Raw genomic sequence first — 27501 nt, 5'->3', positions numbered from 1 at the left:
TTAGAATATGAAAAAATGATTGCACATTTGGAAGGATAAATCTGAAGCTGCAAGTCATAATATGCTGCAGCTGTCAGGTAGGTTATCTGCTCAACTCTCAATTATCTTTCTGTTTCCTGGGATACTTACCACCTTGCTCCTAGCTGAAGGAGTGATTCCTAGAAGCCATGCTTATTTTAGGTGATCCTGACACTGGTCACAGTGAACTGCCACAGACATGGCCACCCTAACAAAACTCAGTCAATGAGAGTCAATTAGAATCTCCTTCCTGAAACTGTAACCAAGAAGCAGCTAATGTCTCTATAGCTGGAATTAGAACCGCAAGCAAACTTGGGGGACAGCAGTGACCATACAATCACACAGAGAGGGTAAGAGAAGCAAAAGGTGCCCATCTGCAGAAAGAGACAGAGGCTGGGAATAAATGAATGAATGACTGAATCTATATCAATGGGAGCTTTCTAGTTTCTAAGTCCTGACTGCATTTGCTCCATGTCAGGTTTTATGGAACATTCAGTGATCATAAAGCCTCCACTTATGTTGAAGCTAGTTTGAATTTTTTTCTGATATTTTATCTTAAAGGAAATGAACTATTTATCAATTCTTTTCGGTCTCTTTGGGTTTATTTGTTATACTGACCAATGTCAAGGGAGAGGTTTTGTCCAATTCTTCTGAGCTGAATTCCTTGTTATGCAAAATAAGACTTTAGTCTTATCCTCTCTGGGAGGCAAATCACCCTTTTAAATTTGTATTACCCTCATTTTCACAGGTTCAGATAACTCAGAGTTGATTTTGCTAGACAGGACAATGATTAGTACAGCTGTTAAACAACTGATAAATATTTACATTTATCATAACATCATGATGAATGTACTATAAAGAAAGTATATTGCTTTAATTAAATCATTAAATTATATAAAGGCAAGGAGAAAGCCATGGATAGGGTCCATTTTTCTTCCAGTTGGGAAATCTGGAAAGATGGACACAGTAGGACTAAATAGTAGCCTATTTTATTAATTTAATGGCTTTTAAAAATAATTCTAGAGAGTACTGAGTTCCCTGTGCTATAAAATAGGTCCTCATTAGGTATCTACTTTATATATAGGAGTGTGCATATGCCAATCCTGACCTCCCAATTTACCCTCCCCCTTACTCACTGAGTAACCATAGGTTTCTTTTCTACATCTGTGGGAAAAGAATCTAAAAAAGAATGGATATATTCACTTTGCTGTACAGCAGAAACTACCACCACACTGTAAATCAACTTTTTTTGTTGTTTAATCACTAAATTGTGTCAGACTCTTTCATGACCTCATAGACTGTACCCTGCCAGGCTCCTTCTTCCATGGAATTTCCCTGGCAAGAATACCAGAGTGGGCTGCACTTCTTTCTCCAAGGCATCTTCCTGATCCAGTGATCAAACCCATGTCTCCTACATTGGCAGGCAGGTTCTTTACCACTGAGCCACCAGAAAAGCCCAAAAAATTTTAAAAAATAATAAAAATGTAAATGAAAGTGAAAGCGAAAGTCACTCATTCTTTGCGACCCTGTGGACTATCCAGTCCATGGACTTCTCCAGGCAAGAATACTGGAGTGGGTAGCCATTCCTGTCTCCAGGGGATCTTCCCAATCCAGGGATCGAACCCAGGTCTCCCACACTGCAGGTGGATTCTTTACCAGTGAGTCACAAGGGAAAATGTAAATAAAGCCTTAAATTTAAAAAAAAAAAGTAATTTTAGATGTTTCTGTATGATGCCAGGACATATAGCTCATTCAATAAAAACACTTAGCATTTATTAAGAAAGTTCATCATCTGAGTATCTAGCATTGTTCAGATAATCAACACAAGTTTCCTTTATCTGGAATATAAAATATATTCTTGCTTTTCTTAGCTTTTATTTAGTTGCTAAAAGGGGATTTAATTCAAGTTGAGAAATGAAATAAAAGTCTCAATTATTAAGTGTCTGAATGTGGCATTTATCTAAATGGTCACCCCAATATAGAAACACAAATATGTCCATAATCTTTAATAGACCAAATAGTTATATCTGTATTAGATAACAATATAAATGCAACAGTTGTATTGGAGATTATTTTTTTCAAAGTCCTAACTGAGAAGCAAAGAGGAATCACCTGATGCAGAATGAAAAGTAAGTCTTCTTGTACCGAAAATGTAACACATTTCTCTTACCTGGTTGACACTGATTACACCTTCTTCCTTGACGGTTAGGCAAACATGGGCACTGGCCACTGAGTGGGTCACAAATGGTCCCAGGTAATGTCCCCAGGGGATCACACTCACACATCTGGCAGCCCTGAAAACTGCCAATGGTCAGATGGTACCTGTGAGACTCACACTGATTGCAGTGAAGACCTGTTACTCCTAATTTGCAGGGACACTGTCCTGTCGATTTGTCACAGAGCAGAGAGCCATTTACGGTCCCAGTCCTATCGCAGTTACAAGGCAGGCAGAGGAAAGAACGGTTTTGCGGCTGGTAGAAGTACCCCTCCACACACTCACTGCAGCGTCTTCCCCCAACGTTGGGCTTGCAGACGCACTGTCCTGTCCAAGCATCACAGACCGTCCCAGGCCGGGACCCCGCCACATCACAGTCACAGGCCTTACAACCGGTGGCGTCCAGTCCGTAAAAGTGTTCTCTGCAGGTGTCACATTGAAGTCCTTTGGCTTCCTTTTTGCACTCACACTGCCCAGAAAGAGGATTGCAGAGTCTGTTCACTGAGCCGTGGAGGTTACACTGGCAGGGCTCACATCCATCGTCATTAAAACTTTGGAGAAATTTAAACCCAAAATTGCAGTGATCACATCTGAGCCCTAAAGAGAAAAATATGTTCAAAAAGGTAGAGATGTGAAAATAACTCCATTCAAGTTTTCAAGATAGTCGAAGTGCAAACAATGCTGTTACAGACATTTAATACAGACACAATAAAACGTTGAGTGTTTTCTTCACAAGTAATGCCAGAGAGGGCTGATAGTATAGTCAAAATATGATGGCAATATTTAATTTGGTGCCCACATACCACATTAATTTTTGCAATGTGCTTTATAAGATTTTATTTATTACTTAATTCAAAGAAAAATTCTTAATGCAAATGTTGCTTCTGTTACACATACTGGAACTCTTTTCCTATAACAAACATCAGAACTATTACTTTGAAATTATTTAACTATATTAAAACCATCATGCTTATTTTATCTTAACAAAGTATGTTCATTAAAAAGTTGAGAGTGAAATACATTTTCAAAGCCATACAGAAGAATTATGCATTACTGCATAAGTTATTTTCTGAGAAATCAGAATCCATTCAAAATGTTTAATAAATGTTAACCTGATAACTATTTTGTTCAAAGAGTACACATCTTACTTCTGAATATCACACATTTAAATAATTAATATAAATAAAAGTTATCCAGAGCAATTTTATTTCAATGCTTTTATACACTCCTGTATTTTATCATTTTCAATTAGTATAAATTATGCTCTCCTTGGCTCATAAAGCAATCACATTACTTGTCATATTGTGTGATTCAGAACTTACCTCTTTAAACACTAAGTAAATTCTGCTATTTGTATTATTTCTACTTAAAGGAGTATATACATATATACATTTCACAAACTGAGAAAAATGTTTTATCACCTATACTTAAATCTGACAACTTTGTTGAGTTTCACAAAAGAGTACTACAATGCAAAGGAATAAAAAATATTCTTGAGTAGTAAATGTTGAGATGCAAAATGCTTTCTTTAGCTAGTTTTCATATATGCATGATTTAAATAACGGACTATGTGAGGCTGAATCAACTGAAACATTTCAAGCTATAACAGCATTAAACAATTAGTCTTAAAATAACAGTCGAAAACACAGTCAGGAGCCCATATGCAGAAAAGCATTTCCTAAACCAGAAGGAAATGCATAATATATAAGTATATATATGGATAAAAATTCAAGAACTCCAATGGAAGGCAAATTCTTTAACAGTGATGAATGACTCACCTAAGGCATATCATTTAATTTCAATAAGGAAAATAAAAAAGGACCACTATTGCTGCAAATTTTAAAAATAACTGTATTGTTAACAAGAATTATGACTCATTTTGAACTATTAAAATTGGTCTACATGGATTCATATCATATCAGTTTCAAAAATATGCGCAGTGCTTATTTGAATATGCCATACATATTCCTGACAGGTAATCTATTCCTAACGATACTCAGGAAGGCCTACGGGGCATCACATTCAGTGTTAACAAGTACAGGCGAGTTAGCACACTTGGCATTTAATTCACATTCTTCTCCCTTTTTATTCTAGATGAATGACCTACTTTAATAAAATTATTGGTGCTAATGTATTTTACTGGTGATAGAATCATTAGTAAGATTTAACAGTTTTGTGAAATCTAACAGTTTGCTTTCTGAAATACAGACAACATACACTTGTATTTTCTGTTGTTTTCTTAATCATACGAACAAAGTAAAATTGAATAGTTACTTGTAGTCCCATTAGGAAAAGAAACATATAGACATATCTAGTTTACATTTTTATTAAAAAATATAATGCATATGCAGAAGTAACTCTAGAGTTAATAATGTCAAACTGATGATTTCATCTTCAAAAATATGTATTTATATTTTCCTGCAGAAAACTACCAAGATCATCCAATAAAACAGGTAAATGACAGCAAGTTTGTAATAAATTCCAAGTAACGTGTGATGTTTTTCTTCCTTAAGCTCTGGAAACTATCACAGGAAAGATTTTACTGATACAGAGATGTAACCATTTGACTGTCCCTAAAGATCTCTCTTTAAATTTTGTTTTCACATCTTGAATTTAAAGTATATCTTATATCAAAGAACATAGGATTCTATATAGATTGAACATGAAAAACTTCATTCACTATCACAGATAGCACTTATACAAAAGCATGCTTCTATTTATAAGTTACTCTTTTTTTTCCTGAAAAGTTAGTTTTTGTATGCTTGAAATGCATAAGGGCAAGTTATGATAAAGATTCTGATTTAATCTTTCTTTGAACCAGAGAAATCTTGTATAATATAAAGCAGGCCCATATTCTTTTGTATTAAATTAAAATGTTTGTCTAGCTGTATTGTACAAAATGGCAAATGTATACTCATATATATAAAAGGTAAAGAATTTGCTTTAGTGTTATATCACAGAAATGAAAATGTTATTCCGAATAATATGTTCACATGTTTGTATATATGCATGTTTGCAGGCGTGTGTATTTGTGTGTCTGCCAGGCATGTTTTTATTATCATAAGGTTAGGGTCAGTATAAGAAAAACCATGGAAGACTTGGTGTCTTGAATGACAATAGAAAGGTAAAGGTCTTTTTTAAACTTCCTATACAAACCAAGACATGTTCAGTTACAATATAAGACTTACTTTATCAGGAAACTTTCCTCTTATAATATTCTCATATATCAAAATTTCAAAGTGCATTATGTACATAGTGCATTTCGGGCACTTGATAAATTTTGTCCTTATGTGGCTGTGGTTCCCCTCAAAAATGTTGGGTGTAATAAATTGCTATAATCAAATCTAATTTCTGAAAAATACCTGTGGGAGTAACAAACAAAAAAGCACGTCTTGTATAAAAAAATGATAAATAACACCAAAGGTAGCTGTTTATTATAATCAGCTTGGTGCTGAATTACAAAATTAAAATTATGTGGCCCTTTATAACTAACCCTAGCAATATACATGATCTGTGGAATTATGTTGACTTATTTTGCATTTCATAGGAACAGTTCAAAGAAATATAATAGAAAAAAATGGAAAGATTTATCACAAAGGACCCTGTAGCACAGAACATTTTGAAAAAAATCCATTTATTTTAGTCTATTAAGAAAACTAGCATGGAAATGATTTGCTTAGAACTCATTAAGTGTAAAACATTTTGAAAAGTGCTAATTCTCTAAAAGAAACATCTATGAAGTAAGTAAATTATATTTTTCTATGACTTATTAGTATGGGACCATGTGAACTATTGCATCTACGGAATAAAGAAACTTCTAAAGGATTGATTAAACTAAGCTTCAAGCTGCAGCTTGAGAGAATTATTAATTTAGTCATTTTTAGACAGTTAATTTCATCCAAATTGTTTTTTTTTTTTTCCCAGCCTGCCTTGAGCAAGGAAATTTGCTTTACTCTTCAGTGAAGAAATCAAATAGAGGATTTTATTCCAGATGGTAATAGAGATGTGACTGCAAACTTCTGCATTACATACCAATAACATTTGCTTTGCACTTGCACTGGCCTGAATTTGGGTGACAGGTAATATCTCCATCCACTGTCCCAGAGGTATTACAGTTGCACGGACTGCAGCCATCAGGATCCCACTCCTGGAGGTTGTAGAATCCGTTCTGGCACTGATTGCACTGTCTGCCAGACACATGTCTCTTACAATTACACTGGCCTCCGATCTAGAGAAGATACAACATTTTGTAGAATGATGAACGTATCTATTTTTAGATAATTTGCTCATTAGGTACAAGACAGGGAGGGCGGGGAGGAAAAAACTTTAAATGTGAAACAGACAAGAGGGTAATAAGGTATTTTTCTTCCTGACACAGAAACATGGGAGAGCTTCAGCAGGGTGAATATATAGAACTGAATGAAAATAAACCCATGGAAGTCAGTAGTATACGACTAAAAGGGAAGTGGAATTAAGCCTTCAGCACCTTATGAAAAAATCAAAATATAGTCATGGGGAGACTGAAAATAGAAATGGACCGTAGTTAAGTTAGTCTTTTACCCATAACTTTTTCATTCCTCTCCTTTACTCCTTGATCCAGACTTGTTCTGTGCATGCTGATGCTTCAACTAAGAATCTTTCTATAATATCATCCCATCAAAGTTTTAACAATGTTTAAAATAAAGTTCATAACAGCATCCATTTATGCCTACTGATAATGATCTTTACAATGTTTTTTTCACACAACTCCATTCAGGAATATTTCAGCATATTTATGATTCATTTATATTATGATTTAACCATATCGAGTGAATTTAACTGATTTACATTCCCATCCCAAAGAAAGACAATGCCAAAGAATGCTCAAACTACCGCACATTTGCACTCATCTCACATGCTAGTAAAGTAATGCTCAAAATTCTCCAAGCCAGGCTTCAGCAATACGTGAACTGTGAACTTCCAGATGTTCAAGCTGGTTTTAGAAAAGGCAGAGGAACCTGAGATCAAATTGCCAACATCCACTGGATCATGGAAAAAGGAAGAGAGTTCCAGAGAAACATCTATTTCTGCTTTATTGACTATGCCAAAGTATTTGACTGTGTGGATCACAATAAACTGTGGAAAATTCTGAAAGAGGTAGGAATACCAGACCACCTGAACTGCCTCTTGAGAAACCTGTATGCAGGTCATGAAGCAACAATTAGAACTGGACATGGAACAACAGACTGGTTCCAAATAGGAAAAGGAGTACGTCAAGGCTGTATATTGTCACCCTGCTTATTTAACTTCTATGCAGAGTACATCATGAGAAATGCTGGGCTGGAAGAAGCACAAGCTGGAATCAAGATTGCCGGGAGAAATATCAGTAACCTCAGATATGCAGATGACACCACCCTAATGGCAGAAAGTGAAGAGGAACTAAAAGCCTCTTGATGAAAGTGAAAGAGGAGAATGAAAAAGTTGGCTTAAAACTCAACATTCAGAAAACGAAGATCATGGCATCTGGTCCCATCACTTAATGGCAAATAGATGGGGAAACAGTGGAAACAGTGTCAGACTTTATTTTGGGGGGCTCCAAAATCACTGCAGATGGTGATTGCAGCCATGAAATTAAAAGATGCTTACTCCTTGGAAGGAAAGTTATGACCCACCTAGATAGCATATTCAAAAGCAGAGACATTATTTGCCAACAAAGGTCCGTCTAGTCAAGGCTATGGTTTTTCCTGTGGTCATGTATGGATGTGAAAGTTGGACTGTGAAGAAAGCTCAGCGCCGAAGAATTGATGCTTTTGAACTGTGGTGTTGGAGAAGACTCTTGAGAGTCCCTTGGACTGCAAAGAGATCCAACCAGTCCATTCTAAAGGAGATCAGTCCTGGGTGTTCTTTGGAAGGACTGATGCTGAAGCTGAAACTCCAGTACTTTGGCCACCTCATGCAAAGAGTTGACTCATTGGAAAAGATTCTGATGCTGGGAGGGATTGGGGGCAGAAGGAGAAGGGGACGACAGAGGATGAGATGACTGGATGGCATCACTGACTCGATGGACGTGAATCTGAGTTAACTCCGGGAGTTGGTGATGGACAGGGAGGCCTGGCGTGCTGCAATTCATGGGGTCGCAAAGAGTCCAGACATGACTGAATGACTGAACTGAACTGAAAAATATTAAAAAGTTACTTGTTTTAGAGCACTGTCAACTAAAACATTATCTGATTAAAGGAACACTTTTCTTCTTTGAGCTATTGCTTGAGAATGAAAATAGACTATAAAATAAAATGCTCATCTACTATCTGCACAGGTAATGCTATGTTGGTTAAAGAAAGAGCTAAAACCTTTCACAAGGGAATATACACATACAAAATGTGAAATAAGTATGAAGATTTCAATAACAAGTTAGGACTTTAATGAGAGATGTGAATACAGACATTAAGTCTACTATGAAACCACTGGCTTGTCTCCTGGTGACTCCCTTCAACTCGGACTGAATCAGCTTGCGACCTTTGCATGCAATGTTACCACACAAGGAGGTAAACTACACGTGGAAAGACATGGTTTGATTTACCTTTAAAATCTTGGGATATGCAAAAATATCACATGAGATTAGGATTCAGTAACAAAGGTACAGAGAAGGGGTTTTATACTAAATAATTTTAAAGGATCTATCACTGCCTAATTTTTCATCTAGGAAATAGGAACTCACTGGAATCATTATTTAAGGATAAGATAATTGACACAAACTGTATAACACTCTGAAAAACAAAGGTTTATACATGTACTATATAAAGCTATAGAAAATAATGAAAAACAGTATCAAAGACATGTAGAGGTCAAAAAGATATGCAAGGAAAGTAACTTGTCCCCTTGTGTCTGACTATCCCAACCCCACTTTCACCCAGCCCCATGGAATCCAGATTATTACTCAAAGCAGGGCTTTGATTTGATCTACAAAATTATTGTTGTTGTTTAGTCCCTCAGTCATGTCTGAGTTTTTGCAACCACATGGACTGCAGCACACCAGGCTACCCTGTCCTTCACCATCTCCCAGAGCTATTTCAAACCCATGTCCATCAAGTCAGTGATACGATCTAACCATCTCATCCTCTGTTGTCCCCCTCTTCTCCTGCCTTATATCTTTCCCAGCATCAGGGTCTTTTCCAATGAGTCAGCTCTTCACATCAGGTGGCCAAAGTATTGGAGCTTTAGCTGCAGGGTCAGTCCTTCCAATGAATATTCAGGGTTGATTTCCTTTAGGATTGACTAGTTTGATCTCCTTGCAGTCCAAGGGACACTCAAGAGTCTTCTCCAACACCACAGTTCAAAAGCATCAATTCTTCAGTGCTCACCTTTCTTTATGGTCTAACTCTCACATCCATACCTGGCTACTGGAAAAATCATAGCTTTGACTATATGGATCTTTGTCAGCAAAGTAATGTCTCTGCTTTTTAATACATTGTCTAGGTTTGTCACAGATTTTCTTCTAAGGAGCAAGCATCTTTTAATCTCATGGCTGCAGTCACCATCTGCAGTGATTTTGCAGCCCAAGAAAATAAAAGTGTTTCCATTGGTTCCTGATCTATTTGCCATGAAGTGATGGGACCAGATGCCATGATCTTCATTTATTGAAAGTTGAGGTTTAAGCCAGATTTTTCTCTCTTCTCTTTCACCTTCATCAAGAGGCTCTTTAGTTCCCCTTCGCTTTCTGCCATAAGGGTGGTGTCATCTGCATATCCGAGGTTATTGATATCTCTTCCGGCAATCTTGATTCCAGCTTGTGCTTTATCCAGCCTGGCATTTCCCATGATATACTCTGTATATAAATTAAATAAGCAGGGTAACGATACACAGCCTTGACGTACTCCTTTCCCAAACTGGAACCAGTCCATTTTCCATGACCAGTTCTGTCACTTCTTGACCTGAATACAGGTTTCTCAGGAGGCAGGTAAGGTGGTCTGGGATTCCCATCTCTTGAAGAATTTTCCACAGTTTGTTGTGGTCCACGTAGTCAAAGGCTTTAGTGCAGTCAATGAAGCAGAAGTAGAGTTTCTCTGGAATTATCTTGCTTTTTCTATGACCCCATGGTTGTTGGCAATTTGATCTCTGGTTCCTCTACCTTTTCTAAATTCAGCTTGAACATCTGGAAGTTCTCACTTCATGTACCGCTGATGACTAGCTTAAAGGATTTTGAGCATGACCTTTTTAGCATGTGAAATGAGAGCAATTGTGCAGTACCTTGAGCATTCTTTGGCATTGTCCTTCTTTGGGATTAGAATGAAAACTGACCTTTTCCAGTCCTGTGGCCACTGCTGAGTTTTCCAAATTTGGTGACATATCCAGTGCAGCACTTTCACAGCATCATCTTTTAGGATTTGAATTACCGCAGCTGGAACCCCATCATCTCCACTAGCTTTGTTCGTACTGATGCTTCCTAAGGCCCACTTGATTTCCTACCCCAGGATGTCTGGCTCTAGGGGAGTGATCACACCATCGTGGTTATCTGGGTCATGAAGATCTTTTTTGTACAGTTCTTCTGTGTATTCTTGCCATCTCTTCTTAATATCTTCTGCTTCTCTTAGGTCCATACTGTTTCTGTTCTTTACTGTGCCCCATCTTTGCATGAAATGCTCCTTTGGTATCTAATTTTCTTGAAGAGATCTCTATCTTTCCCATTCTATTGTTTTCCTTTATCTCTTTGCATTGATCACTGAGGAAGGCTTTCTTATCTCTCCTTACTAATCTTTGGAACTCTGCATTCAGATGGGTATACTTTTCTTTTTCTCCTTTACTTCCACTTCTCTTTTTTTCTCAGCTATTTGTAAGGCCTCCTCAGACAACTATTTTGCCTTTTTGCATTTCTTTTTCTTGGGGATGCTTTTGATCACTGCCCTCCTGTACAATGTCACAAACTTCTGTCCATAGTTCTTCAGGCACTGTATCAGATCTAATCCCTTAAATCTATTTGTCATTTTTACTGTATAGAAATCAAATAAATGATTTGATTTGGTTATATCTGAATGGCCTAGTGGTTTTCCCTACTTTCTTCAATATATCTGACTTTTGCAATAAGGAGTTCATGATCTGAGCCACCGTCAGCTTCCAGTCTTGTTTTTGCTAACTATATAGAGCTTCTCCATTTTCAGCTGCAAATAATATAATCAATGTGATTTCAGTATTGACCATTTGGTGATGTCTGTGTGTACAGTTATATCTTGTGTTGTTGAAAGAGGCCAAAAAATAAGCACCATTACTGGCAGGTATGAGTTACTTATAGGGCCTTCCAGGTGGTATCAGTTCAGTTCAGTCGCTCAGTCACGTCCGACTCTTTGCGACCCCATGAATCGCAGCACGCCAGGCCTCCCTGTCCATCACCATCTCCCGGAGTTCACCCAGACTCACGTCCATCGAGTCAGTGATGCCATCCAGCCATCTCATCCTCTGTCGTCCCCTTCTCCTCCTGCCCCCAATCCCTCCCAGCATCAGAGTCTTTTCCAGTGAGTCAACTCTTCGCATGAGATGGCCAAAGTACTGGAGTTTCAGCTTTAGTATCATTCCTTCCAAAGAAATCCCAGGGCTGATCTCCTTCAGAATGGACTGGTTGGATCTCCTTGCAGTCCAAGGGACTCTCAAGAGTCTTCTCCAACACCACAGTTCAAAAGCATCAATGCTTCGGCGCTCAGCCTTCTTCACAGTCCAACTCTCACATCCATACATGACCACAGGAAAAACCATAGCCTTGACTAGACGAACCTTTGTTGACAAACTAATGTCTCTGCTTTTGAATATGCTATCTAGGTTGGTCAGAAAGCAACAGTTAGAACTGGACATGGAACAACAGACTGGTTCCAAATAGGAAAAGCAGTATGTCAAGGCTGTATATCGTCACCCTGCTTATTTAACTTATATGCAGAGTACATCATGAGAAACGCTGGACTGGAAGAAACACAAGCTGGAATCAAGATTGCCGGGAGAAATATCAATAACCTCAGACATGCAGATGACACCACCCTTATGGCAGAAAGTGAAGAGGAACTCAAAAGCCTCTTGATGAAAGTGAAAGTGGAGAGTGAAAAAGTTGGCTTAAAGCTCAACATTCAGAAAACGAAGATCATTGCATCTGGTCCCATCACTTCATGGCAAATAGATGGGGAAACAGTGGAAACAGTGTCAGACTTTATTTTTCTGGGCTCCAAAATCACTGCAGATGGTGACTGCAGCCACGAAATTAAAAGACGCTTACTCCAGGTGGTATAGTGGTAAAGAATCTGCTTTCCAATGCTCGAAGCACAGGTTAGATCTCTGGGTTGGGAAGATCCCCTGGAGAAGTAAGTGGCAGCCCAGTGCAGGATCCTTGCCTAGGAAATCTTATGGGCAGAGGAGCCTGGTGTGCTACAGTCCATGAGGTCCCAAAAGGGTCGGACATGACCTAGTAACTAAACAACACTGTGCTCATGTTCAGTCATGTCCAATTCTTTGTACTCCTATGGGCTGTAGCCCACCAGGCTTCTCTGTCCGTAGGGTTTTCCAGGCAAGAATACTGAGTGAGCTGCCATTTCCTCCTCCAGGAGATCAAACCTGTGTCTCCTGGTCTCCTGTGTCTCCTTCACTATAGGCGGATTCTTTACTGCTGAAACATTGGGAAGCCCCAGTGAAGAAACAACAGATGAATTACACATAGCCATGAAAATCTAACAGATCTTTGATTATATCCTTATAACACTTCAAGTTCATTACCATTTAATAAATTCCTTATTTTCTAGTTCTGGTTTCATATATATTAGTCTTGTTCTCCAGATTGCAAGCACCTTCAGAAATTGGACATACCTTGCATTTCTGTTAAAGAATAACCTTGTGTATTCCCCATGGGTAAAGAGTACTCTTTACAAAAATCTAGAGCAAGAATGAGTGGAAAAGGTAAAGATAAATAAAAGTGTATTCTGTGCTAAAACGTTATCTTCTTTGTATCTTGCTATATTCTTATTTAAATGTAAGACATGTATCATCTGGAGCTTCCTTACCTCTTAAAATTTAGGTAAGACTGCCTGGAACCCTCATTCCATTTCTGTTGAAGGACAAATATGCTTCTTACATTTTAAAAAATTCTATGTATACTGACATTCTTATGGTCACCCTGTCCCTAAATTTCTGGTTCTTCCATTTGGGAATCTTCTTGCCACCTAAGAGGTCTGCCCTATATCTTTCTAGACATGAAACTTGACTAATGTATCAATTTCAGAATAGGAACTCTTATTCTAAAAAAAAAAAAAACTAATACAATTATGTAAAGTTTAAAAATAAAATAAAATTTTAAAAAGTAATATATCTTAGTAAAGATTTGGAGTGAAAGAAGAGTGAGAACTCTACTTTTCAATTTGTAGTATCTATTTAGTTTTCCTACTACTAGACATCTTCAAAAGGTTCTGTAATTCAGTCAGTTACCATTTCTGTGTCTTGTCTCTCCCTATTCCTCACCCTCCCCTATTGCTCATCTACTTTGCCTCTTTATACCTAACTCTCAGTCATCTTTTACATACTTCATCTAAAAAAATGTTCAATATTGCCTTGATTAGTGAAACACTTTGGAGAAGGCAATGGCACCTCACTCCAGCACTCTTGCCTGGAAAATCCCATGGATGGAGGACCCTGGTAGGCTGCAGTCCATGGGGTCACTAAGATTCAGGCACGACTGAGCAACTTCACTTTCACTTTTCACTTTCATGCACTGGAGAAGGAAATGGCAACCCACTCCAGTGTTCTTGCCTGGAGAATCCCAGGGACGGTGGAGCCTGATGGGCTGCCATCTATGGGGTCGCACAGAGTCGGACACGACTGAAGTGACTTAGCAGCAGCAGCAGCAGTGAAACACTTCAGTCTTATGAAGGTATCTTTTCAGTAAACATCAGATATCTCCATATGAGAAACCTGGCTGCAAATAAGATAGCACAAATTTACTCTCATTTCATTAATACATGTAGTCTGTAACTTCTCTATATAATCCATACCTTAAAATGTGCTTTAAAAGTAAGTCATAAAAGGCTTTATAGATTATAAAATGAGTTCATTGTAATCAGTTTCTCAAAATTTACCTGAAAATACAAGCTTACTTCTGTACTAGTCACTGTAGATTCCCTTCATTTTATGTGAGGGAATATAAATCTACCCACACTCTAATACCAATTCCTGGCCACCAAGAGAGAGAGAAAAGTGTGATCCCCTCCCTTTAAAACTACACTTTCAAAAAGTCAGATACAACACTCTTCTGCTTCCATGCACTTTGGTAGAATATTTTTAACATTTATCCTAAGTTGACTTATTAATTGGCCAGTATTAAGTCAGCAAACAGGATGCAAACAGAAGCTTGAAACGCTTGGAGATTTTAAATTGATTCTCTTGAGATGGGCTTGGAACCCTGAGGCCACTATGTAAGCATGCTCAAGCTATCCTGTTGCAGGATTTGAGAAGCTGTGGAGGAGAACATCCTCTCCTATCACCCCCAGTTAACATTCCGCTTGACAACCACTAGCCATGTGAGCGAGACCTTCCTGGATCATCTAACTACCAGCTGACAAGCTAGCTGAACACATCAATAAAAGAGCTCAGGCAAGATCAGTCAAGCCAGTACAGACCACCGCTGAGCCAAACCACAGAATTCTAAACTAAGTAAGTGGTTTTTGCTGTTTTAAGCCAACATTTTAGAAGTAAAATTAGCAAACAATACCATTGATCAGAACTTAAATTACATATCTATACCTAACTGCCAGGGAGGCTGATAAATGTAGTTTATTGTCTATGATCACATGGCCAAATAATATTTAAATTTCCATTAATAATGTGGAACAAAAATAATGAGGTACAACTACTATCTCTAATAACAAATATATGTTCATACTTTAAGCAATAGGGGCTTTCCAGCTCTTTTAAGGCTGAAAACACAATCTTGGTTGCATAAGTTTTGGTCTTGCATGCTTTCAGCCACATGAACAATGAGGGGAAAGGAGGCCCCCATGAGCTACAGTTAGAAACTTGGAAATAATTTTGATTAGCTTGGCTTGGGTTATATCTTTTGTTTTTTTAGTTTCTTAAGGTGGAGGTTTTTCTTTTATAATATAGAAAATTTAGAGCTTTTAATATCTTGCTCTGTGTGTGTGTGTGCATGTGTTAGTCACTCAGTAATGTCCATCTCTTTGCAACCCCATGGACTGCAACCTGTCAGGCTCCTCTATTCCTGGAATTTTCCAGGCAAGAATACTGGAATGGGGTTGCCATGCCCTTCTCCAGCAGATCTTCCCAAACCAGGGATGGAACCTGGGTCTCCTGTATTGCAGACAGATTCTTTACCATCTGAGCCACAAGGGTGAACCAATATTTTATTAATTATTACTATATCAGTATCCCACAGTTTTGATAAGTTGTGTTTTCAATTTCACTCAATTCAAAATACTTATAATTTCCCTTCTATTTCCTATTTGACCCTTAGTTTATTTAGTTGTCAAATAATCAAGCATATTTCAGAGATTTCCTTATTATTGATTTCCAATTTTATTTAATGATTTCAGTCAGATAACATACTTTAAATGACTTCCATTCTTTTAAATGTATTGAGACTCATTTTATGGACCAGAATTTGACCCATTTTGAGAGGTGCTTTGTGTAGATTATAAAAATATGTATATTCTTCTGTTGTGGACTTGAGTGTTCTATAAATGTCAATTACTTCATCAAGTTGGTTGATCGTGCTTAGCTTTTCTGTCAATTCATTCTATTAATTACTAAGAAAAGGATATTGAATTTTTTACCTTTAATCATGGAGTTTTATATTTCTCCTTTCATTTCTGTCAATTTTTTACTTGTACAGTTGCACAATCTCAAGTTGTTTGGTGCATAAATATGCCATGGTTGAGAATTCTAAGAGCTCTACATAGCAAGTATTTAGAATTCCAAATCCCTTTTTAAACCTACACAGTCAGGCACACTCATATTCCATCATGACATCAGTCTTATTGCCAAAAAAACTAAATTAAGCAGCTCAATTATATTAGACCATCAACAGTTGGGGAATGGATGAGGTATAAGGCAGAAATTGAAGGATTATGTGAAAGTGCATATACTAAGATTAAGTTCAAGCGTATGTGTACCTTCACCCCCTGCCACAATTCTCTTTCTCCCTCACTGTTTCTAGAAAGCCACGAGCCAGACTTATTTTCTATAAAAAGGAAACTGGAAGAGAAAAGCTATAGATATAAGATCTCTAGACTGATTCCTGGGACTCTGACCCCTACAAAGCTCACCTGCAGCTTGTACACACAAGAGTAAAGTTAAGTTTAGAAGCCTTCCATGAGTTTATTGTAGAATTAAGAAGCCTTTAACCAGTTTATTATACAGAGCAGGCAGCAAAATTCCCAACATGAAAAACCGAGGACCAAGAAAGAAAAAGGAGAATAAATAATTTATAAGAGAAGAAAGGAATGCAGAGAACAGAAATATAAGCAACCAACCGATAATGAATGAAACACCACTGTAGCTATTATCTCCAGAAGGTTATGATAAATGTTGTCTTCATTCAAAAACATAGAACAGAATAAACCTAGGAAACAAGTTGTGAAGGAAATAACTATTGAATATTGAAAAACAGGCCAAATAAACACCTCAAGCAAAAGACTAACAAAAAGTTAAGAAAGAATAACAACAGAGAGAGAAAAAAAATGAAGTGAAAATATAGAATTTCCAGAAGGAGGAAAAACTTCGGGAGAAAATCATCAAAGCATTAATAAAAAATAAACATTTTCTTTACATGAAGGCATAGTTTAAAAGGCTTACCATGTGCTAGAAAAATTAATGGGGAAAAAAAGAAATGACATCAAGGTAAAATCCCATGAAGCAAAGACTAGGAATGAAAAAAAAAAAAATTTCTAGAGACCAACAAGTCATATATAACAGAAATACAGAATATCACTGAAAAGTTCTGCAATATTATTGTAAGCCAGAAAACTACATCATACCTTCCAAGCAATTAATAAAATTTTCAAATTATTAAAACAATACACTCTGAATTATGAATAAACATATTTCAAATAATTGGAAGCAATACCTTCTAAATTTAACTCCCACTCCATTTGGGAAATGCATGACTCTTCATTTCACAGGAGAAGAAACTGAATCTTAAATCAAGTTATTTATTGAGGAACAGACATCTAGCTATACATACCCATGCTCATAACCATGGTGCTATGTTCACTCAGCTTGTGATAAACTACAACCCTAATAAGCAACAATGGGAAGAATGCTAGAACCAGAGAAGGTCACGGTAATGGCCATTACCTGAGTTGGCCCACAGTGGAAGAATAGGCAAGCAGCCCATTTACTAATTCATGAATTTCTCTGAATAGTACTGATGTTTTGTAAAAGCTGCTATACACTACCCAGTAACCATACTCAGGACCTCCCTATTCTGAATCATACTGCAAAAGTCTGCTGTCCCAGGTTCTACAGTAGTGGTGGATACACACAGTCAATTGTGTGACAATTGAAACAGTGAATCTGGCAGGAAGATTAGTGACCCTGAGAAAGAGTAAGACTCTGCAACCATTATCCTAGTCCCAGCTTCTGAGTCATCCTCTACATTAAGAGATGGAATTCTATCAGTGTGATCTGAGGCACAAATAATCCATACATGATTTCTTTTGTGTGTGTGAAAATAGCACTTAGAAAAAATATAAAGTATGAGTTAAAAATTAATAATTTAGGTGAGCACAGTCAATATTTATCAGAGGTTCTCTATGTAATTAGACATTATATTTTAATAAATTCAAAGCAATACTTTTAAAACAGAAGAAATATCTGTCTTCTTAAGCACTTATTTGGCTTGTGGTAGAGAAAAATCTAATGTTCTATAGATTACACCCTTTTTACAGAACTCACTAAAAGCCAAGGAGGTAATGTGGATGTTGCCAAAGTAAGAATTTGAAAAGCACACTCAAATTTTAAGAACAGAAAGTGCACTGGAAATTAAATTAGATTTTCAGGGTTTTGTTTGAAAAGAAAAGAAATAAAAATGAGGGCAAAAAAAAAAAAACCTTTTAATTAATGAGCACAATTTTTAGGAATATTCATGTCTTTTATAGCAATGACTATAGATTTTTTAATAGAAATTCTTTAACTCCTGTTTTTCCTCGTTCAAGAACTCGTTCATTCATGCTGTTATCAACAAATGTTTGATCCCATACAACCACACGGTATGTACCTTGTGAGTTTCATGAGGTCATATCATGCAAGAAGTACCTCTCAGTTTCTACCACTCCTTCCCTCAGAATTGCCAACATTACTCAGAAATTGTATGCCAAGTGATACACCAATTGACCACCAAGTGCTATCAATTCTAAGCAATGCTTATAATACACTGCCTTTCTCTGCTGGGATAAATTGCCAACAAAGGTCCGTATAGTCAAAGCTATGGTTTTTCCAGTAGTCATGTACGGATGTGAGAGTGGGACCATAAGGAAGGCTGAGCAACCAAAGAAATGATACTTTCATGTTATGGTGTTGGAGAAGACTCTTGAGAGTCCCTTGGACAGCAAGGAGATCCAACCAGTCCATCCTAAAGGAAATTAACCCTGAATATTCATTGAAAGGACTGGTGCTGAAGCTGAATCTCCAATACTCTGGTCATCTGATGCGAAGAGCCAACTCATGGGAAAAGACCCTGATGCTGGGAAAGACTGAAGGGAGGAGAAGGGGACAACAGAGGATGAGACGGTTGGGTGGAATCATGGACTCAATAGACAGGAGTTTGGGCAAACTCTGGGAGATGGTGAAGGATAGGGAAGCCTGGCGTGCTGAAGTCTAGGGGGCCACAAGAGTCAGACAAGACTTAGGGACTGAACAACAATCTCTCCATTTGGTACACCACTGTGTCACTTCCTTGCTCAAAGATACTCAGTAGCTCCCTCTTGCCTACCTAACAAAGTCCAGACTCCACTATGTGGCCTCAATATGCCTCTTTAGTGTTATGGAACATTATTACCCTACCTCAGTGATGGCCTCAGAGTTTCCACTAGAAGGGCTGGATGGCAGCAATCTGGATGGAACTGTTGCTTGGGGACTGTTTTGTAGCTACATTTGCATTGAAAACACAATTCTCCTTTAAGTTATTAACCATTTTTAATGGCTTTGTGGAGGACAATGGTTGGAAGAGAAAATGATCATATGGAGGTGAGGGAACTGATGTCTGTCAAGCAATATTTTCTGTCTCCACTGCCCATACAGGATTACATTTTCTGTAAATAACAATAGCTTTGCCTCTTTTATGACTTTCATGATTTTTTTTCATCTTGCACTACTTTCAATCTCTATTACAATTTTGAACAGAAATAATAAGAACATGCGTGGATCCTTGTTTTGTTCCTGATATTACAGGGGAAATGTTTATTATTAAGCATGATGTTAAATTTCTTTGCAGATACCTTTTCCAGATTAGGTTTCTTCTATTTCTAGTACGTAGAGTATATTTATCATAAACAGGTTTTATATTTTTTCAGATGTTTTTCAATATTTATCAAGATTATTATATGAGATTCATGTTGTTTATTGCATTAATTGATTCTTAAATGTTAAACTCACCTTGCATTCTTGGAACGAATGCAGATCAGTCAAGATGCATCCCCTTTATTATACATTTTAGAACTGAACTTGTTAAAATATTGTTAAGATATTTTAGATCTATGTTTATATGGAATATCTGACCTGTTTGAATGGACTTGTTTTTAAATGTTTTGTCATGTTATGGAATTAAGGTTAAGTAGCCCTCACAAAATGGTTTGGAAAGTATACATTCTTCCTCAGTTTCTTAAAAGAACTTATTAGGACTTATATGATTTATTACCTTACGTTATCAGAGAACTTACCAATGAAGCCATCTGGGCCTGAAATTTTCCTTGATGAAAGAAAACTGAAGTTTGATTACAAATTCAATGTCTTTAATTTATAGGAATGTATTGAGGCTTTCTATGTTTTCTTTTTTTTTGCAGTTTTCTTTTTTTTTATTTTATTTTTAAACTTTACATAATTGTATTAGTTTTGCCAAATATCAAAATGAATCCGTCACAGGTATACATGTGTTCCCCATCCTGAACCCTTCTCCCTCCTCCTTCCCCATACCATCCCTCTGGGTCGTCCCAGTGCACCAGCCCCAAGCATCCAGTATCGTGTATCGAACCTGGACTGGCAACTCGTTTCTTACATGATATTTTACATGTTTCAATGTCATTCTCCCAAATCTTCCCCCCCTCTCCCTCTCCCACAGAGTCCATAAGACTGTTCTATACATCAAGGTATGTATTCATGTTCTATTTCTTGTGTTAGTTTTCAATAATTTATTTACTTCATTTAGGATGTCAAATCTATGAGGAGAGTGTTTTTCATAATACTCATTAGGATCTTTCCCTTGTGGCTCCGCCAATAGGAGTCTGCCTGCAATGCAAGAGACCAGGGTTCAATCCCTGGGTTGGGAAGATCCCCTGGAGAAGGAAATGGCAACCCACTCCAGTGTTCTTGCCTGGAAAATCCCATGGACAGAGGAGCGTGACAGGCTACAGTTCATGGGGTCGCAAAGAGTGGGCTATGACTGAGCGACTTCCCTTCGGTTCTCCTTCATTAGGACCCTATACAGGTGTTTGGAGAATATGCTGCAAAGCCCCTTTTCTTTATTTCTGACGCTGGCACTTGTGTTGTCCCCTTCTTCTACTGATAAGTTTGTCAGTGTTACTAAGCTTTGTGGAAAAATCACAACTCTTGAGTTTATTTCCACTATCGCGTGTCCAATTTCCGTTACCTAATTTTGTCGTTTTCCCCTTTTGCTTCTTTGTGTTCAGTTTGAAAGTGGAAGGAAGGACAGTCGTTGATGGTGAAGTAGGTTGAGAAAAGAGAAAGAGAAGCTGCCACATAGGCAGACAGACAACAAACAAGCTTCGGCTTGCATTCCTTCCACATATTCTATATACGGAGTTTAAAAGTTAGGCAATAAAAGTTAAAAGAGGCTTCAGAACAATGAGCAGCAATGGTTATATGGCCATATAGTTTGTGAATCTCTCCAAATCTCAACATGAAAACACAACTCAAAAGCAAAACCAAAAGAAGCTGTGAATAATATTTGTAACAGCACTAAATGACCAACTATCCCTAGAAACTCCCAAAGAGAAACAAGTGGGAACAAACCAGCAGTCACAAGACCTGTAAGGCCTCAGTGTCGATGTGGGAAAAAGCAGATGGAAGTCACGGGGGATTTGACTTTTGGGAGATCTGAAAACTAGTACCCTAAGTGTAAAATGCCACTTTGAGTCACCCAAACTACAAGTGGAAAGGGTATTACTCATCCAAAGAAGGGATGGTGAGAGATCTATCGTGGGAACTGAAGGGACTAGAGTAGCCCAGCTTCCAGGAACTCTCAAAGCTGATGGAACAGGGCACACTTCTAAGGGCCAGGGCACACTTCCACGGTAAGACCACATGCTGAGGAGACACTATGGAAAACAGATGGGCAGAACAGATAGTTAAAAGAAGAATACATTTGAAGATAGAAATTCTGAAGTTTGGGGTGCATTTATCATTGGTAATGAAACAAATTCAACCTTTCCAAAGTTTATTCTAATAATAATAAACAATACATTTCACAAAGGTTAAATTTACCAGTTTGACTGATTTGTTCATTTATTATTACATACATCTTAAATAGTACAGTGCCTGATATATAGGGGCAGCTCATAAACATTTGTTTATTGACAGAATGAATTATTTAAAAATAATTGTTACAGCACTGAAATGTGCTCAGAAGCTATTTCAAATACTATAGGAATTATAGAAATTATACTTTCTACTCAGTTTTGATAGATTTAATAATATCTGGTACAGGACCTTAGAAAATGTTACTCCAAATCTTCCTTCATTCAAATGTAAAAATATGTATATTCATAGTTTTTAAAATATTTGTCTCAATTAAGGATGCATGCCATTTTTATATACTGAAAACTTTTGAATATACAAATCTACATCCAACATATGTTTAATACACTCCAAAGTCCTTTGCCAATGACCAAATAAATCAGACCTATAGAAAGAAAAGTCCCTGGAAGGTAAAGCCTAGGAATCTTCATTTTAGAAAATTCTAGTGGCAATTCTTATGAACACTAAGAGTTAAGAACTAGTTCTTTAAGTACTTGCTACCTATTTTGTCTGCATTATCAATTCCTAGGGACTCACTCTTACTCTTTTTCTCTTCTAAGTCAGTCTTGTAGCTCATCAAATCATTGATAAGTCCATCAGTGAGCACCAAAGAAGCACAGTCTTTTTGAACTGATTTAATATTAGAGCATGTATATTATTCAGCATCTGAATGTAAATTCTGGAAATAAACTGGTTTTAGCATTTTTTTAAAAAGCTGTTACAAAATATCTAACCATCTGCAGCTGCTGGTGCTTCTAAGAAAATATGTATATATCTCTATTTGTCTATGTATCTATGTACATTTGTATCTATCTTTGTACAATATATGTATCTATCTTTTTACAATATATTCTCTTTGCTAGGAGCTTGCTTAACCCTAAAATGTGGACTTCAAGAATTATTACATTTTTATAACAGAGACACAATGACTTCTTTCCTTAAGCTTCTGCCTCTCTAGAGAAGAAAAGTCCACCTTAATGTAACAGGCTACCTTTGTGAAGGTACTCATTCCACTTCAGAAATAAATAAATGAATCTGCAGTGGTTTCTGCCACAAATAAATGCCATGAATTGGAGAATGCCAGGTGAATAATGTACATCATATACTTGTTTCCATTTAAGTGTTTTGTGATACTGCTGTTTATCATCTTGCTCAGCTGTCGAAAATATTCATTTGAGAAGAAAAGCTTCTACACTGGTGTAAGATGTAGTTGTCTTTTCTTTTCCATTCTACAAGGCCTGTCATTTGTCAGGCTGGTATATTTTTATAACTCCCCTCCCCCTCCAAAAGGCATTTCTGAGAAACTGCTCTCCAAACTTCCCCGCCATAATCTCTCAGGAGAGTGCAAAAAGGTAAAATTCTGAAGCATGCTCAAAGTGTTAGTAGGAACGGAATACATTTTTCTTCTCTATCTTTTAAGTGTTCAAGACAGTGTGCAAAGAGGTTCCCCACATACTGTTGTTCCCAGCAATGGTTACATACTTGAATGGTTTTTTAAGAGAAAGTACTATAATTATAGTCCTTCTAGTTCTCAAAGGGGTATAATTTCATATTGCATCATCCTTTCCCCTTCAGGTTAGGTCTATTTCGCTCAGAGATTATAAGCTATAACTGGTAAAAGATGCATACAATATGTCACACCATGTAAAATTAGAGCACTTCATAAATGTCATCTGAATGGCACAACTATACAGGGTGGTCTTATTGTAATTTGCTGCAAGATTACTATAGTGGTTATTAAGAGGATGGTGTTTTGACTTCATCAAAATGAAAGATCTCACAGTAGCATAAAAAAAATATTTCCAAAATGAAAAAAAATACATTCTCTGTGTATGGCTATTTTTTTTTAATAGAAATAGGCTTTTAGGAAAGTTAACTCATTTGATTTAATAATCGTTTTGTTTTATTTCAGTAAAAGTGATGAAAGCTTCTGTGCAGTTACACAATAGAATGTTTGCCTACTATAGTGCAAGTTTATTGAACCAGTGAAAAATGTGAATTCCAAATATATTAAGAAAGGAAGGTGCTTATATGAGGTGATTAAAAAATAAATTAGACTTCTTAAAAGTACTTCTATAAAATATTCAAGTTAGTTTATGTGTAAGATAATAACCTCAATCCTTGGTATACATGAAGCACAAAAGGGCTACATTAACCATTCAATATCACTCAAATTTCCATTTGAGAATTGTATTGGTTCTAGGAAATTATTTTGCCACTGAATTATATATACATTGTTATTTCCTAAATATTTAGGATTTATTAATAGTTTAATTAAATTAGTAGGATTTGGAATAATAAGCCCAAAACAAATGGACGTTTTCTTTCTACTTTTGGATAGTGTACATAAATATCCAGTTTAGCAACCTGCTGTGGATTTCTTTTATGTGCCAGGCTTTGTAAGACCCAGTGTCTCTAAACTTGAGTTGGACTTTGGAAACAAATATTACAATTCTGAATTTCTCCTCTACCCCACTATTTCTTGTGTGATGTTACAGGTGTTACCTAATTTCTCTGAGGTTCATTGTCCTTAACAACACAACAGATAAGTCAAAGACTGCCTCACCATCTTTGGTAAGAACTGAATTATCAGATAGCAGACAACTGCGTGACATACAGCAAGATATTTTTTGGCCCACCTCCTAGAGTAATGAAAATGAAAACAAAAATAAACAAATGGAACCTAAATAAAATCTTTTGTACAGCAAAGGAAACCATAAACAAAAAGACAAGTCTCAGAATAGGAGAAACTATTTGCTACCAAAGCAACCGACAGGAGACTAATCTCTAAAATATATGAACTCATGCAGCTCAATATCAAAAAGATACACAATCCTATCAAAACATGGGCAGAAGATTTAAATAGACATTTCTCCAAAGACAACATGCAGATGGCTCAAAAGCACATAAAAAGATGCTCAACACCACTATTAGATAAACACAAATCAAAACTATATTGAGGTATCTCACACTGGTCAAAATGGCCATCATAAAAAAAAAATCTACAAACAATAAATGCTGAAGATGGTATGGAGAAAAGAGAATCCTCCTACATTGTTGGTGGGAATGTAAATTGCTACAGCCACTATGGAGAACAGTATGCTGCTGCTAAGTCGCTTCAGTCGTGGCCAACTCTGCAACCCCATAGACGGCAGCCCACCAGGCTCCCCCGTCCCTGGGATTCTCCAGGCAAGAACACTAGAACGGGTTGCCATTTCCTTCTCCAATGCAGGAAAGTGAAAACAGTATGGGATTCCTTAAAAAACTAAAAATAGAACTACCATATAACCCTGAAATCCCACTCCTGGGCATATATCCAGAGAAAAACATGGCCTGAAAAGATATATGCACCCCAATGTTCATTGTAGCACTGTTTACAATAGACAAGACATGGAAACAACCTCAGTGTATCAACAGAAGAACGGATAAAGAAGACACATACACACACACACACACACAATGGACTATTACTCAGCTATTAAAAAGAATGGAATAAGGCCTTTTGTAGCGACACGGATGGACCTAGAGTGTGTTATACTGATTGAAGTAACTCAGAGTTAAGGAGAAATATCACATGACATACCTCACCTGTGGAATCTAAAAATATAATGATACAAATGAACTGACTTACAAAACAGAGAGAGACTCGCAGACTCAGAAAATGAAATCATGGTTTCTGGGGCAAGGGACAGGTAAGGACATTGGGGAGGTCATGTACACACTGCTATATTTAAAATGGATAACCAAAAAAAACCTATTGTATAGCACACAGAACTCTGCTCAACGTTATGTGCCAGTCTGGATGGGTGGAAGGTACTGGAGGAGGATAGATATTTGTATATACATGGCTGAGGAGTCCCTTCACTGCTCACTTGAAACTATCACCACATTGTTAATTAGCTACACCTCAATACAAAATCGGAGAAGGCAATGGCAACCCACTCCAGTACTCTTGCCTGGAAAATCCCATGGATGGAGGAGCCTGGTGGGCTGTAGTCCATGGGGTCGCTAAGAGTTGGACACAACTGAGCGACTTCACTTTCACTTTTCACTTTCATGCATTGGAGAAGGAAATGGCAACCCACTCCAGTGTTCTTGTCTGGAGAATCCCAGGGACGGGGGATCCTGGTGGGCTGCCGTCTATGGGGTCACACAGAGTCGGACATGACTGAAGCGACTTAGCAGCAGCAGCAGCAATACAAAATGCTTTTGGTGTTAAAAAAATTAAATTTAAATTTAAAAACAGAACTGAATTAATTGATTAAACACACTTGGCATAATCCTTTGTATATGGCAAGTGCAAAATAAACAGAGCCTATGAGACTCTTATAGACTAGTTTCTGTCCTCATGCATTTTTAACAGTATGTCATCCGTCTGCCAATCTGTCTTACACATTTCACAATGCGGCACTCCCACGATGGCACCAAAACTGTGTGTGGGTAGATCAAGGTACAGACTGGTTCTGCAGCCCACCAGGAGCTGAAACACTCCCCAGTTCTGCAGAAGACTGGAGGGGCTAGTCCCTTGCCATGGATTTGCCTGTGATCACGGGGGCACACCTGCTTTTGGAAATGCTCATCACATTGGTCAGGTGTGCCAAGAAGAAATGAGGCTGGCTATGTTTGTTTCTGAATAAATCAGTATCATCAAAAACACATGGCAAAGGTCAGTACAATGTATTGACTAATATTTAAAATGTACTATATCTATATATAAATACTACATCTATATATAAATACAGTTTTTACTTTTTAAAAATTAATTTATTTAAATTGTAGGCTAATTACTTTATAATATTGTGGTGGGTTTTGCCATGCATTGCCATGAATCAGTCACAGGTGTACATGCATCCCCCCATCCTGAACCCCCTTCCCACCTCCCTCCCCATCCCACCCCTCAGGGATGTCCCGGTGCACCAACTTTGAATGCCCTGTTTCATCCACCAAACTTGCACTGGTCATCTACTTCACATATGGTAAAATATATATATTTCAATGCTATTCTCTCAAATCATTCCACCCTTGCCTTCTCCCACAGGGTCCAAAAGTCAGTTCTTTTCATCTGTGTCTCTTTTGCTGTCTTGCATATAGGGTTGTCATTACCATCTTCCTAAATTCCATATATGTGCATTAATATACTGTATTGGTGCTTTTCTTTCTGACTTATTTCACTCTGTATAATAGGCTCCAGTTTCATCCACCTCATTAGAACTGATTCAAATGTGTTCTTTTTAATAGCTGAGTAATACTCCATTGTGTATATGTACCACAGCTTTCTTCATTCATCTGCTGATGGTCATCTAGGTTGCTTCCATGGCCTAGCTATTGTAAACAGTGCTGCAATGAACACTGAGGTACAAGTGTCTCTTTCAGTTTTGGTTTCCTCAGTGTATATGCCCAGCAGTAGGATTGCTGGGTCATATGGCAGTTCTATTTCCAGTTTTTTAAGGAATCTCCACACTGTTCTCCATAGTGGCTGTACTAGTTTGCATTCCTGCCAACAGGGTAGGAGGGTTCCCTTTTCTCCACACCCTCTCCAGTATTTATTGTTTGTAGACTTTTTC

General features: G+C 37.4%; 1 protein-coding gene across 1 annotated transcript in view; it reads right to left on the bottom strand.

The window, feature by feature from the left end:
• The window catches only part of USH2A (usherin), a 928983-nt gene that overhangs the window by 737777 nt on the left and 163705 nt on the right, over positions 1-27501 (bottom strand). Inside the window, exons 11-12 of the mRNA XM_014481290.2 lie at positions 6266-6461; positions 2189-2830 (exon numbers count right to left, since the gene is read on the bottom strand). Of these exons, the coding sequence (XP_014336776.2) occupies positions 2189-2830; positions 6266-6461 (838 nt within the window). The remainder of the gene's footprint in view (positions 1-2188; positions 2831-6265; positions 6462-27501) is intronic.

This window comes from Bos mutus, chromosome 16, assembly GCF_027580195.1.
Source record: "Bos mutus isolate GX-2022 chromosome 16, NWIPB_WYAK_1.1, whole genome shotgun sequence".
In the NCBI taxonomy this organism is placed as follows: Eukaryota; Metazoa; Chordata; class Mammalia; order Artiodactyla; family Bovidae; genus Bos; species Bos mutus.
Note: the sequence above shows the minus strand (reverse complement) of the source record. Positions and strands in the feature narration are given on the sequence as shown.